Below are 14136 nucleotides of genomic sequence, written 5' to 3'. Positions count from 1 at the left end.
TATAAACGCTGCTGGAAACTTGCAGTCAGGAGTCATAGCTGTGAGGAAGAAAGCATGGCTACATTTCATGAAGAAAGATGACGACAGTGCTGATGAATGTCTGTAAGATGATCATTTCAAGTCAGAGTGAAAACACCACCACTATGCTGAAACAACGTTCTACACCACACGGGCTTAAACTCCAGGAATGTCATAAGTTTGATACTCTATGCACGAGTGCGTCCCAACCAAGCAGCATGTTACACAGCACTAAATATCCTGTTGGAGCACCACAGGCAGAAAACACAAATGAAAATGACAAAATGAGTTCTGTACAAATACTTTTTCTCATTTCATTCATTGCAGAGGATGACAGACAGAGTGCTGCTACAGCTAGCTCTGAGGCCTTTTTTCCACCCAGGAATCAATGAGAGAATCAGAGCGATAAACAGAATCAATAATGGCACTGGTATTAATAAAATCTTATTGATACCAATCCCTAGTTAAAAACAGAAAAGTATTAGCAGTTGAAACCTCAATCTTCATCCATGGTGATGACACCAAGTGGAAAACGATACTGATTTTTATGTGGGTCAGACTTGTGGCTGTTTAAATCTGGTTACACTACATTACACTGAAGTGCCACATTGTTATTACATTTTGCAAGATCCCCATCTTCGTCATTTAATATCGGCTGTTCTCCCGACTGTTCTGTCACGGCCAATGACAGTATAAAGAATAGACGCTGTATACGTGACATCACCCACAGGTTTATGAAGAGCCGCTTTGAAGCACAGTGTGGTGGCTCTGTCCACCGCCATCTTGGCAGTCCTGCCACTCCTAATCTAAAAATCAGCAAAGACGTTGATCATCTGTGGACCTGAGGCAGGCTGAATGACGGACAAACAAGCCATCTGTGATGACACCCACCTGTTATTCAAAGCGTCCATGCTGTTAATTCTGCACAACTTTCAGCCTTAATATAATTTTAACTATAAAGACCAAAACTGTTTTTGTACCAGGCTGTAAACATGTTTATTTCTGCTGTGAGGTTAGACATTTGAACATGGGGACTTATGGAGACTGACTCAAGTGGACGTTTGAGGAACTGCAGTTTTTGGATGTTTATAGGAAAACACATAAAACATTAAAGGAACAAATGATCATAGGGATCAAGGACAAAATTAAAAAATGCTTCACAGTTTGGAAGTTATGAGGAATAATGTGACTCCGTTTTACAAATGACCATATGCATTCCACAACAAAGGCCTTTATTGCTTTGGTCATGACCTAACATCCCATCTAATTTAAGTGAAATCTGATCAGTAGCTCTGAAAAGTTACTTATTCCTTAAAGTTTGTTTTCAGTGGGTGGAGTCTGAGACTGCCTGACAAAAACAAGGAGACAAGTGAAGGCTCATTCCTTCCTCCATAGTAACTCCTCTTCTTTCCTTTCTTCTCTTTGTGTTTGTTCTTCTATTGACACAGCGCTCTGTCTTTGAGGCCACATTTCTTCCCCTCTGCCAGTCAGAATGGCTGAGGATGACCACGTACACGCACAGTCAAACACACTAAGTTAAGTTAGACAGAAATCAAAAGTGAACACTCCTCTCTAATAACCTCCAACACACACACACACAAAACAGCAGTCATTCCCGACAATGGCCGGCAGTTAGTTTGGGGCAATAAAACACCAATGCTGAGTTTGACCAGGGTCAGCACACACACTGAATATTACAATCCACTTGGCCAGGGTGTGTGTGTTGAAGTAGGCCAGAGGATATGGAGTTCAAAACATCCCATGTAGGCTCAGGGCTTTGTTCTGCAGTTCCCACGGTAACCGAGGAGGGGTAAAGTGAGAGGGGAAAGAGCGAGAGGAGTTGTGCTTAAGTTACGACACAACAATACAATCTGAGTTTCACAGATCTAAACGCTCAGACCCTGTGTGATCAGACATAAACCAATCTTGGCTCGACTGACACACTAACGGACTAACGGACTTCTGCACTGCAATTTATTTTCTATTTACACCAACAAAAGAGCGACTTGTGTCACAGCTGGAGTACATTCTCCTTCATTCTCGCGCATAGTTCATTTTGACATGATAAAAGAGGCTGCTTGTATTGCTCGCCATTTAGATTGTATTTGTAATCAGACCAACCAAAAGGTCAAAGCCTTTTTTAACAGTTTATTTCTTTGTTAGCTGTGGCAGAGAAGTTACGCAGCTTCACATCACGTTGTGGTCACCAATCAGATCATTTAAACCCTCAAAACTCAGCCTGAAATGTCTCTGAAACTGAGACTATCCAGGTGGATTCATGGACCCTGATAATCTACCTGCAGTGTCCTGGCTTTGTTTATTTCACGAACCAGCTTCTAAATCGGAGTCTGACTCGCAATATCTGCTGCAAAATAGTGATTTTAAATTTAATTTAGTCTGTGTCCAGTGGTTTGAGTGAGAGAGCGGACAGTGGTCGACAGACAAGGTAAAAACTAAAAGCCAGACTTAAAAGTCTGATCAGGATCTGAGAAATCGTGCCTGGCATGTTTCACTATTTCATTTTACCGAACAAACAATTCATCAGAGATTCGTTCCAATCAGCCCTGCATGTCTTCTGATTTCTGCTTTAATTTGACACAAAACCCAACAAGAATGGGAAAAGAGTAAACAGCTCAGAGCTCTCTGGTTACTGAGTCTTAATAAAGGCAACAGAAGGGAGGTGACAGACCCCCTGCCACCCTCCCCTCCACCCCCCACATAGTGCTTTGTCACTGGGGATACTGGGAGGATTCACTGGACCCGCCTGGAGGTCTGCTGAGACATCACTTAATTAGAAGAAGCCAACACCTAGCCCCATATGAACAGCTGGATGTGTGTGTGTGTGTGTTTTGTTCTTGCAGCTGATCCCAAGTCCCATTCTAAGGCTCATAACTCATTGACTTAAGGCTGTACTAAGGTGTGTGTATGCACGTGTGTGGTTGTGTGGTGTGTGTGTATGCGTGTCTCAAGGCCATGGTATTTGACTGCAGTTAGAGATTAACCACCATGGACAGATTAACCCCATACTGCCCAGAATGACCCACTTCAGAGAGTGCACACACACAGACACCCACAGCAGATGTGATCTTTATTGTGTCTGACCTGCATGAAGCGACACGCGATTAACATTATTGGACTGACGTGTTATATATTATCTGAGGAACCATGAACCAAATAATGAAGGTGTTTGTTTCAGTAGGGGATGAAGGATTTCATATAAATGTTATTCTTCTCACAGATTTTGTAAAATTTAATCTCAAGGCCCGAACTGGTGGACTACGTCAAACAAGCACAAGACTTAGGGAGTATCAGTACAAACACTAACACTCGGCGGTGCTCTGAGGTCACACTCAGGGCACCGCGGAGACACTCCAGGCAGCCCAGCTAACAAACTGAGCTAACATTAGCTAACAGCAGCTACAGTTGGTAGCAGTTTACTTCACTGTCCATCAGGAAACTCTGTAAATCACAGACAGTAACATCAACATGATTTAAAATCATGATTTAAAAAACCCTCACCATCATACTGGAGATTAAAAGCACTTACAACTATATGCAAGCAATACACTCCTGTTAATCAATGTGTGAGGTTAGGGCTCAGAGGAAGTGTGTGTCAACAGGACATGACTGCAGCTCAGCCAAATCAACCATATCTGAGCTTCTTATCTCTGATTTAGAAAACACACACTGTGCCCCCCCTCACATACACACACACACACACACACACACACACACACACACACACACACACACACACAGAGGATTTATGTCTCTGACTAACAGCTGTGAGTCATTACGACATGGGCACCACACCAGTACAAACACACACACTTTTATCAACACATCTATTTTTTGGGGCTATATTTGCTATTTTATCTATTTTGGTATTTTTAAATTGGACGTGCTGTAAGAGGCACATTTAAGTTTATTTACATTTATGTAATTTGTAATTTGAGTTAAAGTTTCATGGCACTGAATGGACTGCATCGTGTTATCAAACTATTATTTTGTAATAAAGTCTGAGTAACAGTGGAAACCCTGGGATCATTTTTGGAAAGTAGGCTATGAGTCTGACACACTGCACACACACACTCCATGTGGTAGTAATAATAGGAACATTGGAATAAGTGTTAAAGGAAAAACACTTTGCCAGATTGCTTTCGCCACTACGCGTACCTTTAATAATGATAATCATTGAATGTACAATGATAACTTTCCACTTACACTGCACTTTTTTACTGGCTGACTTGGCATTCTTTTGAAATGAAAACATGCTTCCCATCCTATCCTTAAGTAAGTTTGGAGAAACTAGATACTAATTTAGTCGTCACACCACCAACTATTTGACTGATTTTGGTGAAACTGGATCATATTTTAATGGAGAAAGTTTTCTGGTTTTCCCTCTGATGTCCTCCAGCTGCTCCGCCTCAACTCTCTGTGATTTACAGAGTTTCCTGATGGACAGTGAAGTAAACTGCTGACAACTGTAGCTGCTGTTAGCTAATGTTAGCTCAGTTTGTTAGCTGGGCTGCCCAGACTGTGAGCTCAGAGCACCGGGGGAGTGTTAGAGTTTGTACCACAGGTGTTTTGGACCAATAGGAAGAAGAGGAGGTTCACAGTCCCGATATGTGGGGGAAAGCTGCCAGGGAGCAAGTAGGCAATGTAAATGCGCTCAGCAGCCTCTATGGACATAATGGCAGAGGAGAAGAGACTAAAGAGGACGTTGATGGAGGAAGCTTAGAAGCCTTAGTGAGCTACTTAGCGTAAAATCTCTTCTTTAGTCCAGAGGAAATAATTATAATCTATAAAATAATCTATAAAAGAAAAAAAAGAAAAAATCTTTTATAGATTTGAAAGAAAGCAGCAGGTGCAGTGTCACTGCATGTTTAATTATGCACAGTCAGTGGAAATATGAGTAGTCTTTTGACTGTTTTGTCAGAAATCTGAGTTATTCAGAGCCCCATCTGTAGCTGTGGGGAAAGTGTAAGGCTGACAGGTTGGTTATACTTCCCCCAAATCTTTTAAGTATGAGCTGCAGCTCTAACATCCCAAACTGAACATAAGGAGGGACACCAGAGAAGTGGATTATGCTGCAGGAAGTTACTTAGGATAATGTTTCCCGCCTCACTGTGAAAAATGTGCCACCATTAGAATCCATTGTACTGTAATCGCTGTGAATCTGAGCCAAACACGGCATCACAGTCAGGTTACAATGAACACGAGTGGATTTTGTAGCATGTAAAATGTGTTGAGTCTGGGTGTGTGTCGTTTTTAGAGACACTAAATGTTCCTTATCTTGTTATATCTTCCTGTGCAAAGTCAATAAGCCAAATAGAAAGCAGAATTTTAATGTATCGCTTTATGATGGATAGCGGTTTATGTGAATTTACTCAAACAAAACAAGCATTAGAAATTAAATATTCTTCTGTTTCATATTATAACTAACAAAACTCCTCACACTGAACATTTGCATGAGATTGGATCATACGGTGTTACTTCCTGCTGCTATTCATCACTGCACATTAATCGTCGCCAAACTAAAGTTCAAGTTCAAGGTTGAGCCGTACTGCACCATCATCAATACACACGAGTCTCTGTCTCTCACAACAGACACACACATACACACTGATGTGGTTTAGAAATGTTTGCCTTCAGGGCCTGTTCATGTTACATACACGCTAACGATTGACATGTCAGAAGACAAACACATGACAAAGATATGGATAAAAATAATGAACACACACACACACATGCACACGCACGCACACACACACACTTCCAGGCAAAGTTAATCAGCTGAAGATACAACAAAAGCTGCATCTGCAAATTACCACCATAAAGAGCAACGTAATATAAATATGTAATAATGCGATTATACAACTGTTACCAACATATAACCAAAATGAATTCACATTTGGAGGCAATTCTCTCTCAAAATAAACACTTTTTTTGCTGGTGTTATCGCTGAGAAACACTCATCACACTCACACGTCAGTAAACTCTCAGTTTACTACTCCAGGAAACATTGTTTTATCAAATGAAATATTCAGCTTCAGCCCACATTAGTCGACATTTAGTCCTGAAAAAATATTTTCTCTGCGCCCACTACACTGTTTGATGCTGCACATACACGAGGGACACACTTGTATTAACGAGGCGGTCTACCAGCACCATTCAACAAAAAAAAAGTTGATCTAATTATCATAGTTTATTTAGGCCCACTGTGGTTCCATCATTTACTTTCATGGATAAAAACGTATCAAAAACTGATTTCACACTCTGTGTGTAACAATATCTATTATTAGATTTCTACCAGCATTTGACATCATAACATATTAATTTTACTTTTGAAACAAAGAACAAAACTTCTTTCAGATTTAATCATTTTCTGTCGTTGACTAGTTTTTGCTCCAGCTTGGACAGTTATAATGTTACCACGGAAACGGTGGACTAATTTGTAGTGATGAGCACGGTGTGATGTCATGCTGATTTGAGCACGTGCTAAATGTCTAGTTGACCAGTCAGATTGCTCGTTGTATAATAAAGTTAAGACACTGATTCTGTTACGACTTTTTATCTGCACGGTGAAAACAAAAAGACTTTGTGGGGACGACAATATGGACTGCTGCTTGGCCACTGTAGTGCACTTTGACCTTTGAACCATGTTGCTGTAGTCTGTGAGCGCCCTATTAGCATTGTGTGTGTGTGTGTGTGTGTGTGTGTGTGTGTGTGTGTGTGCATACCTGGTAGTACGTCCTGATGTGTCTGGTGAGAACGGTAAGGTTGTGAAGGCGAAGCGCGACATCATTGTTCACATTCTTGTTCAACCTCTGATTGGTTGGGCTGGGGTCACTATGGAAACAAACACACACACACACACAGATTGACATTATTTGTGGCTAATTAAGACAAAGATCATTCCACACACACACACCCCATATACAGGGTAACTATTGTGCTGCAGAAGGATTTATGCTCAGATTTACACATGTCAGCCTGTGCCAGACTGATTTGCATATGAACAGGGGGTGTGTAACGCTGTCTGGCTGACCTACTATGACATCATGACGCCAGTGTGATATCAGAGCTCAATTCACCTCCAACGGACACTATTCACAATATGAAAGAGGCTCGTATACCGACTGGGAAAGCAAAATGAAGCGGAGACGACTGAATTCTTTGACCGGGGTTTCTTGTGTTTCAGTGGTTACACTCGCACTGACACCTCAAGTCTTTTCAGTGCTTCACACACACATCCAACCCTTCCACAGTTCAGCTTTTTTACATTATTTCTAATGTTTCAACTGCAAATCAACAGCAGCACACATGCTAAACTTTTCTTCAGGAAATTTAACCATCTCCATTTTAAGTCCATTAAAGTTGCTCACATTAACACTACAACTACCAAGGCTACCAAAGTTCACAATGTAATAACTTAAAATAAACAATGTAACTGAACTGTAACTGTAACGAACTAACTTCTGTGTTACTTCCCAACTTGTCCTTGTTGCAACGCAACAATTCTTTCTACTACGACTACTAAACCGGAGTAAAGAAAGAAAATATCAGAACAAAACATCAGCCATGCTTCAGAGCCTCGATGATGTGGAGTCTGATGGAGCAGCAGGTTCAGTCAAAATTTATTGATAAAGAGAGGCACACATTTTTAGTGAAGACAAAAAATGACGACAGACATTTAAAGCTTCTTCAAACATACATATGACTCAGCATAACGTAACATAAATGACATTGACGAAGTATAAACGGTCAGAATAACCGCTATGGTTATTTAAGCAGTTTCAGTATTTCTCCTGTTAAATTGCAATATTATTTCAAATTTCTGCCCCAGCTCAGATCAGAATATATTTTTTGAGAGCTCAGAGAGAATAATGTTTACACACTGACTTATTTAACAGCTGACTGGGTCTCTGACTGACTGATTCACCAACTGTCTCTGAGTGGCTCTCCTTTAATATTCCTCATGGCTCCTCCATCCTGGACTCCTCCTCTGTAACCCACTTTCCTATAAACCCCGACAAAGTCCTAATCACCCCCCGCCACCCAATCAGCCCAGCCTACATTCAGTGTGTGCACAACAATACGGTCATTATCATTGTTTTAGAAGACAATACCAAACATATGAACATGTGGTCAGATTGGGGACAGAGGACCGTCTGGATAGGAGAAGTAGGGATGTCTCATTATCATCACGGTGGGCAGTATTAGAGTCCAAATGCAGTCTGTCCACTACAGAAGGCTCGTTTTCATTGTCCCCATGAAAAGACCAAAACCAACAATGAACAACAATGTGTGTTCATCCAAAGCCTAATATATATCATATTCCTCTGTGTCATAGTAGTGGCATGTGCTTAAACCTACAAGCCCAGCTGTTTTATTAAACATTAAACAATGGTCTGAATTCAAACAGTTTTCATAGCTGTTCAAGACAGTCACAACAGAGTGAAACACCGAACACCACAGAGTGTTGGAGACACAATGATGCTTAACTGCTGTGACAGTCTCTCCTGAAAGACATTTAGTGTTACACAGGGTCGTTCACACAGAATAAACCTGTAAACTGCAATCCTAACATTACTGTTATGGGTTCCCTGGACTCTCACTTTGTTTTGTTTGGTTGTTTAATAAAAATGTTTGAAAATAAAATACTAACATGCAGGTATAACCAAGCATTAACCTCCGTAGTTGTGAAATGAAGCCAACACAGGAAGTGCCAAAAAATGTAATTCCTCAAACACTTGAGGCTGGCTCCAGAAGTGAGTCAGTCTCCATAAGTCCCCATGTTCAAATGTCCAACTTCACAGCAGAAATAAACATGTTTACAGCCTGGTACAAAAACAGTGTTTGTCTCTATAGCTAATTTCCCCGCCTTAGCTCCATCCACGGGAAAAACTCAGCCAAAAACAAACAAACAAAAACTTTTCGGATCTACCTCTGACACAGGAAAATCGAGTCAAACTCGGTCAAGACCTGTCTAGTTGACATCACAGCAATATGGCAGTACACAAAGTGAACAGTGAATGCATTTTTACTCTATGTAGTACCTGTGTCGTGAAACATGCTGTAAAAAATTTATAGTCGTCATTATCATTTCCATTCTGTTGATTTGTCCTCGACAAATGTCATTGGAAGCACGCAGTCCGAGCCCGCCCCTCTCAGTTCAGAGACTTACAAACATCAGTCTTCTCAAAGTGTCCGTGTTTTCCCAAGCAGATGCACTGGGACACATTTAGAACAAACACTCTGAGTGTTTGACTTCCAACTTGCAGTGGAACACAGCATACTGTTTTACATGTTCACTGCTAACATTTGCTTATTTGTATTTGGCACACAGTACAGCTGAGTTTGGTATCTGGACCCGATGAGGGACAGATAATATAAGAAGCAACAGGCATGATGGGGACGTTGGATAGTATTTAGAGATTGCTAATTTTGGTCTTTTCATAGGTTCATTGTTGACAAATGTATTTTAAAATCTATAGGACAAACTTTGGGCATGTTTAGACCTGCTGGGAGTTTTGCTTGTTTTGTTGTCATAAAAACATATTTACAAAACCTGTCAGCCTTTGAATGGCCTCATCAGACCGTTTTCTGCTGTCTGAAACGTACATCCTGCACTCATGTTTGATGTCAGTTGCTGTTGCATAACCTTCATATTCATGACTGATTCTCTGTGTGCAGTGCCGGCTTTTTGATCTCACACTTGCACAAACTGAATCTGCTGAGTGAGAGTTGTTGCACAGTCTTACCTGCCTGCCTCTGTCATTTCTGAGTCAAGCTGACAGCGGATCAGCTCTAAAAGAGACTGCTAATCGTCTAACTCAGCCTCTCTCTTATACCCCGCTGTCTTTTCTGATGCAGACTTCGGCATCAGACTTCGGCACATCTGGCCGTGACGTTTACAACCTGAAACCAGCGAGTCAGGATGTGGTCGCACAAACACGCACACAGACAGGAAACACTGGATTAACGCACTTACCGCTCATATATAGTCCAGACACACAAAAATACTAAATTTGCAGTGACTCATGCTAATAAAAGCATGAAACGCTCACTCTGTGGGCTGTTACTTACATGTGTGTCATGATCTTGTGCAGGAAGACACCGTCCACCAGCTCCATGAACATGTTGACCCGCTCCTCTGAGCCTACGACATCACATGAACCCAAAGGACCCAACGTCCGCACCTGGAGACAGAAAGAAAGTTCAGCTCAGTACGCTGGGTGACACCATGCTGAGTCAATCAAGATTTCCAAATCAAGTTCAATCAAGTGGGTATGTCTTTTCAAGTTACAGGTCACTTTTTTAATATGAAAACCCCGTCCCTGTGTTTCCTCAGACCAGTTATGTTCCAGTTATATTCTAAAATAGTTTCCTTTAGGAGCTATTCTCGTATTAAAATACACTTTCTTCACTCGGGGTTAGTTTTAGGGAAAGTACTGCTCTCTTTTTGAGAAACGCCATGCTCACACTCACACAGTGACACAGCTGGAAGCTGCCCAATCCAACCACAGCCTGATCCGCTGGCCACTGTGTAACTCCAGCGGAGCAGTTGAAGATTAAGGGTCTTGCTTAAGGCCGGCGCTACTCTTTAATATTCTCCGCTCAGACTTCATCCTAAAAAAATCTGCTTCTGAGAAATCAAACCGACATGGTCTGAACGCAAAACTCTTGAATTTAGACGTGCAGTCAGGTGAAACTTTAACTGTGTTTGTCAGCGACAAAGAAGGGGGAAATTGTTGGCTGACCGGTCAGGACAACAGGACGTGAGGTCACGGGAAAACAGGAAGCACCACAGCATTAATAAGCTGTTGACGGCTCTGCTGTTTGTTCGTTTGGGCATCTGTGAAAACACTGTGAGGTGTACTCGTGAATTATCATTGTTCAATCTGCCCGTACATAAAGAGAAGCATGAAAAAAAGATGCTGATGTGGTGTTAAAGCATGCTGCTTCACTCTGGATGTGGTTTGAATTAGTTGTGTGCTCAGTCTCTTTTTTTATCTGACACATTGTACGAGAACATAACTGATTTGCTGCGTGGTAACACGAACTACAACATGTACTTACGTAAATGTTAGTTTTGCTGCACTTCACTTAATGCATTTTACTGTATGACTTATATTGTTTAACACTGTGTAACATGGCCTCCCCTTTCTTTTTGTATTACTGTTGGTTTGTGTTTAAGTGTCTTTGATAGTGTCCTGCTTATAACAGTGCAAAACGCTGATGCTCTCGCCGATGTGTCTGTTTACTGTCTTGTACACGTTTGATTTGTTAAAAGTAGAAAAAAAGTTCACTAAAGAGCAGAAAATCCCTTTACTGATGAAGATAGTGACTGATGTTTAACACATCCAACTTCAAGTGAGTGTGCCTCACTTTTTTTCAGATGGGGAAGAGGTAAAGAAACAGCAGCAAACCAAAGAAGTGCAGCTGTGAAGCTTTTTCTGTTTCATGTGATGTCTAAATTAGGAAAGTACCAGAAAGTCTGGGGCTTTTACTTTGAAAAGATGTTCACCTTCCTCTGCAATATAACAGTTTGAAGTGTCAATCAAAGGGTTAACAGCGCACGAGAGCGAACTACTGTACAGTCAGTCAGTCAGTCAGTTAGTTAGTCAGTTAGTTAGTTAGTTAGTTAGTCAGTCAGTTAGTTGTGGTAAACAAATGTCGAAAGGAGAAAGTACAACAGGGATCAGAGGTCAGTGGCTCGCGTGCATCATCCGTGTGTGCGTGTGTGCGCGCGTGCAGCTCCCACTCACCCACAGCACGAGCGGTGACTCCATGAAAGTGGCCAACAACTCGGACAGAGTCACGTCCATGTTGGCTCCAACGGCTCAATCACAAATCAATCAGCAACATCGATCAGTCAGATATCCGGAGCGGGCTCGCGGTGGGTCTCCTCCACGCAGGACAGAACAAAGCTCCCGCACCGCATCGACCCTCCTCCTCCCCCTCCTCCCCGCCTCCTGCACGAGCTCGCTCTCTCCCTCTCACACACACACACACTACTATTGTCTCGCGCTGTCCCGTTTCCCTAAACACCGGGTTTAAAATATTAAAAGCGGGTTAAAAATCAGTAAAACTGTTTTAAAAAGTTCCTCAAGCGGCCACACGCACAGCCGAGCCGGTTCCGTCGGTCCGGCGGGTAAACATCCAGTTTATTTTCTGCCTGAAGGTCCAACACTTGATCCAAACTTCGCAGGACAGTTGTTCACGTTGCCAAGGATACACGACTCAGACCGTAAAGCGGCGAAACCGCCGTGAATTTTTAAATAAAATAAGTTTTTAAAAAAATATGTGGAGAAAATAAAAATGCAGCATAAATGTGAAAAGAGAGCGTTGAAATAGTTTCCGTTGTTTGCTACATCTCCACCGAGTCTCTATCTCTCTCCTGTACTCTCCATCAACCTGACTGTGCGAGACCGCTGAGGCAGGACAAGATTGATTGACAGGAGTATCGACCAGTCCGCGACCGAAGAAAACGCGGCTCCCGCCCTCTGCGATAAACCAGCCAATTACAGCGCAGTCGAGTTTTTGTCTTGGGTCTAACGTCACCGCCATTCAGACTCAACCAGAGAGTTCAGACGGAACAAGATGTGCACCTGCTCAGAGCGAGACTATAACTTTGTTGGGACCGATAATTTAGTGGATTTCTGTCGATAAGTAATGTAGCGAGTGTTAGAGAGTTAAGTAGGACAGGTTTTCTGAAATTACACTACAAACGATAACTATAACAAACCACAGATGTGATATTATGACAGAATACTGGGTGAAAATGTATCTGCAGTTTGTTCTCATGTTAGCTAGATAGCTAAAGAGTAATGTTATCCTGTAAAGTAAATATTTTATCATATGTCTATCAGTCAACACTGTATGTTTCTTTAAAATGAGACAAAAACACAACTACAGAAAGCCCACTAGCAATGTGGTTGTCGACAAGCTAAACAGTGTGCACAGCAGCGGACACTGTGTTTGACAGATTTTCTGTTTTAATCCAGCTACACTAATATTTACAATATTTATTTGGCCTTTATGATGGTATGTATCAATAAAGATTTTCACCTCAACCTCTGGAAGGAAAAATATTGGATAAAGTATATTTTCGATTTCATTTCACATGTAATTATTGACTTAATTCACATTTTGTATTACATGTCTTATATCTGTATTAACTACACCGATCAGCAATAACCCCTGACAGTATAAAGAATAGATGGCGTACCTGTGACGTCACCCACAGGCTTTTGAAAGGCTGTTTTGAAGCTCAGTGTGGTGTGTCTGAGAGACAGCAAAGGAGGGCCGAATGACGCCTGGTTGCTCAAACAAAACACGTGAGACCAAAACTGTTTTTTGTACCAGGCTGTAAACACGTTTATTTCTGCTGCGAAGTCTTTTCAACATGGGGACTCCAGTGGTGGAGGGGTGAGGTGGGTTGCCTTGGGCATGTCTATATGTGCTGAATGTAACAGCTGTGAAGCAATCAGGAAATAACTTTTTATTTCTCTTAACAGCTTTATCAAGGCCAGCACTCTCTCACTGCTGTTATTGTTACTCTATGTCTCTCTCTCTCTCTATCAAACCATTGGACACAGATCAAATTAAACTTATTCATGTCATTATATTTTGCAGCGTAAATTGTGAGTCGGACTCAGATTTAGAAGCCGGTACATGAAATAAACAAAGTGAGAACACACACACAGGTAGATTATCAGAGTTTAGTCCATGAATCCACTTGGACAGTCTCTGCTTCAGAGACATTTCAGGCTGTCTGTGGAGGTTTGACCGATCTGAGTGTCTAACTGGCTTGTGGAGCGTGACGTGGTGCTCTGTTTTCCCAAAGTTGGATCTGGCTCAACTTCTCTCCCGCACGCTGGTGCGTTTTGTTGTGGCAACCCCTGCGGCAACCCCTGCCGGTGTGGAAACGCATGACCTCACTGAAATGAATGACTCACTTCTGGAGCCAGCCTCAAGTGGACGTTTGAGAAACTGCAGTTTTTGGTGCTTCTGCATTGGCTTCACTTTACAGCCACAGAAGGTGCTGCTCGGTTGAAACACTGTAAAAAAATAAAAAAATTGTGCTAAGAGAATATATTTAATGTTCAA

At 41.8% G+C, this 14136-nt stretch overlaps 1 protein-coding gene across 3 annotated transcripts in view; it reads right to left on the bottom strand.

Annotated features, from left to right (window-relative positions):
• Positions 1 to 12461, bottom strand: part of ccdc88c (coiled-coil domain containing 88C) — a 44278-nt gene extending 31817 nt beyond the window's left edge. For 2 of the 3 annotated variants that reach the window (XM_010745135.3, XM_019257055.2), the window contains exons 1-3: positions 11793 to 12461; positions 10111 to 10223; positions 6762 to 6870 (exon numbers count right to left, since the gene is read on the bottom strand). In XM_010745135.3, the coding sequence (XP_010743437.2) occupies positions 6762 to 6870; positions 10111 to 10223; positions 11793 to 11852 (282 nt within the window). In that variant the 5' untranslated portion in view covers positions 11853 to 12461. Of the gene's footprint in view, positions 1 to 6761; positions 6871 to 9785; positions 9943 to 10110; positions 10225 to 11792 lie in introns of those variants that run through there. The other variant, XM_027278698.1, reaches the window with a different exon arrangement.
• Between the last annotated feature and the right edge of the window lie 1675 nt (positions 12462 to 14136).

The sequence above is a fragment of the Larimichthys crocea genome, chromosome V (assembly GCF_000972845.2).
Source record: "Larimichthys crocea isolate SSNF chromosome V, L_crocea_2.0, whole genome shotgun sequence".
Classification (NCBI taxonomy): Eukaryota; Metazoa; Chordata; class Actinopteri; family Sciaenidae; genus Larimichthys; species Larimichthys crocea.
This window is presented reverse-complemented; position numbering and strand designations above follow the sequence as displayed.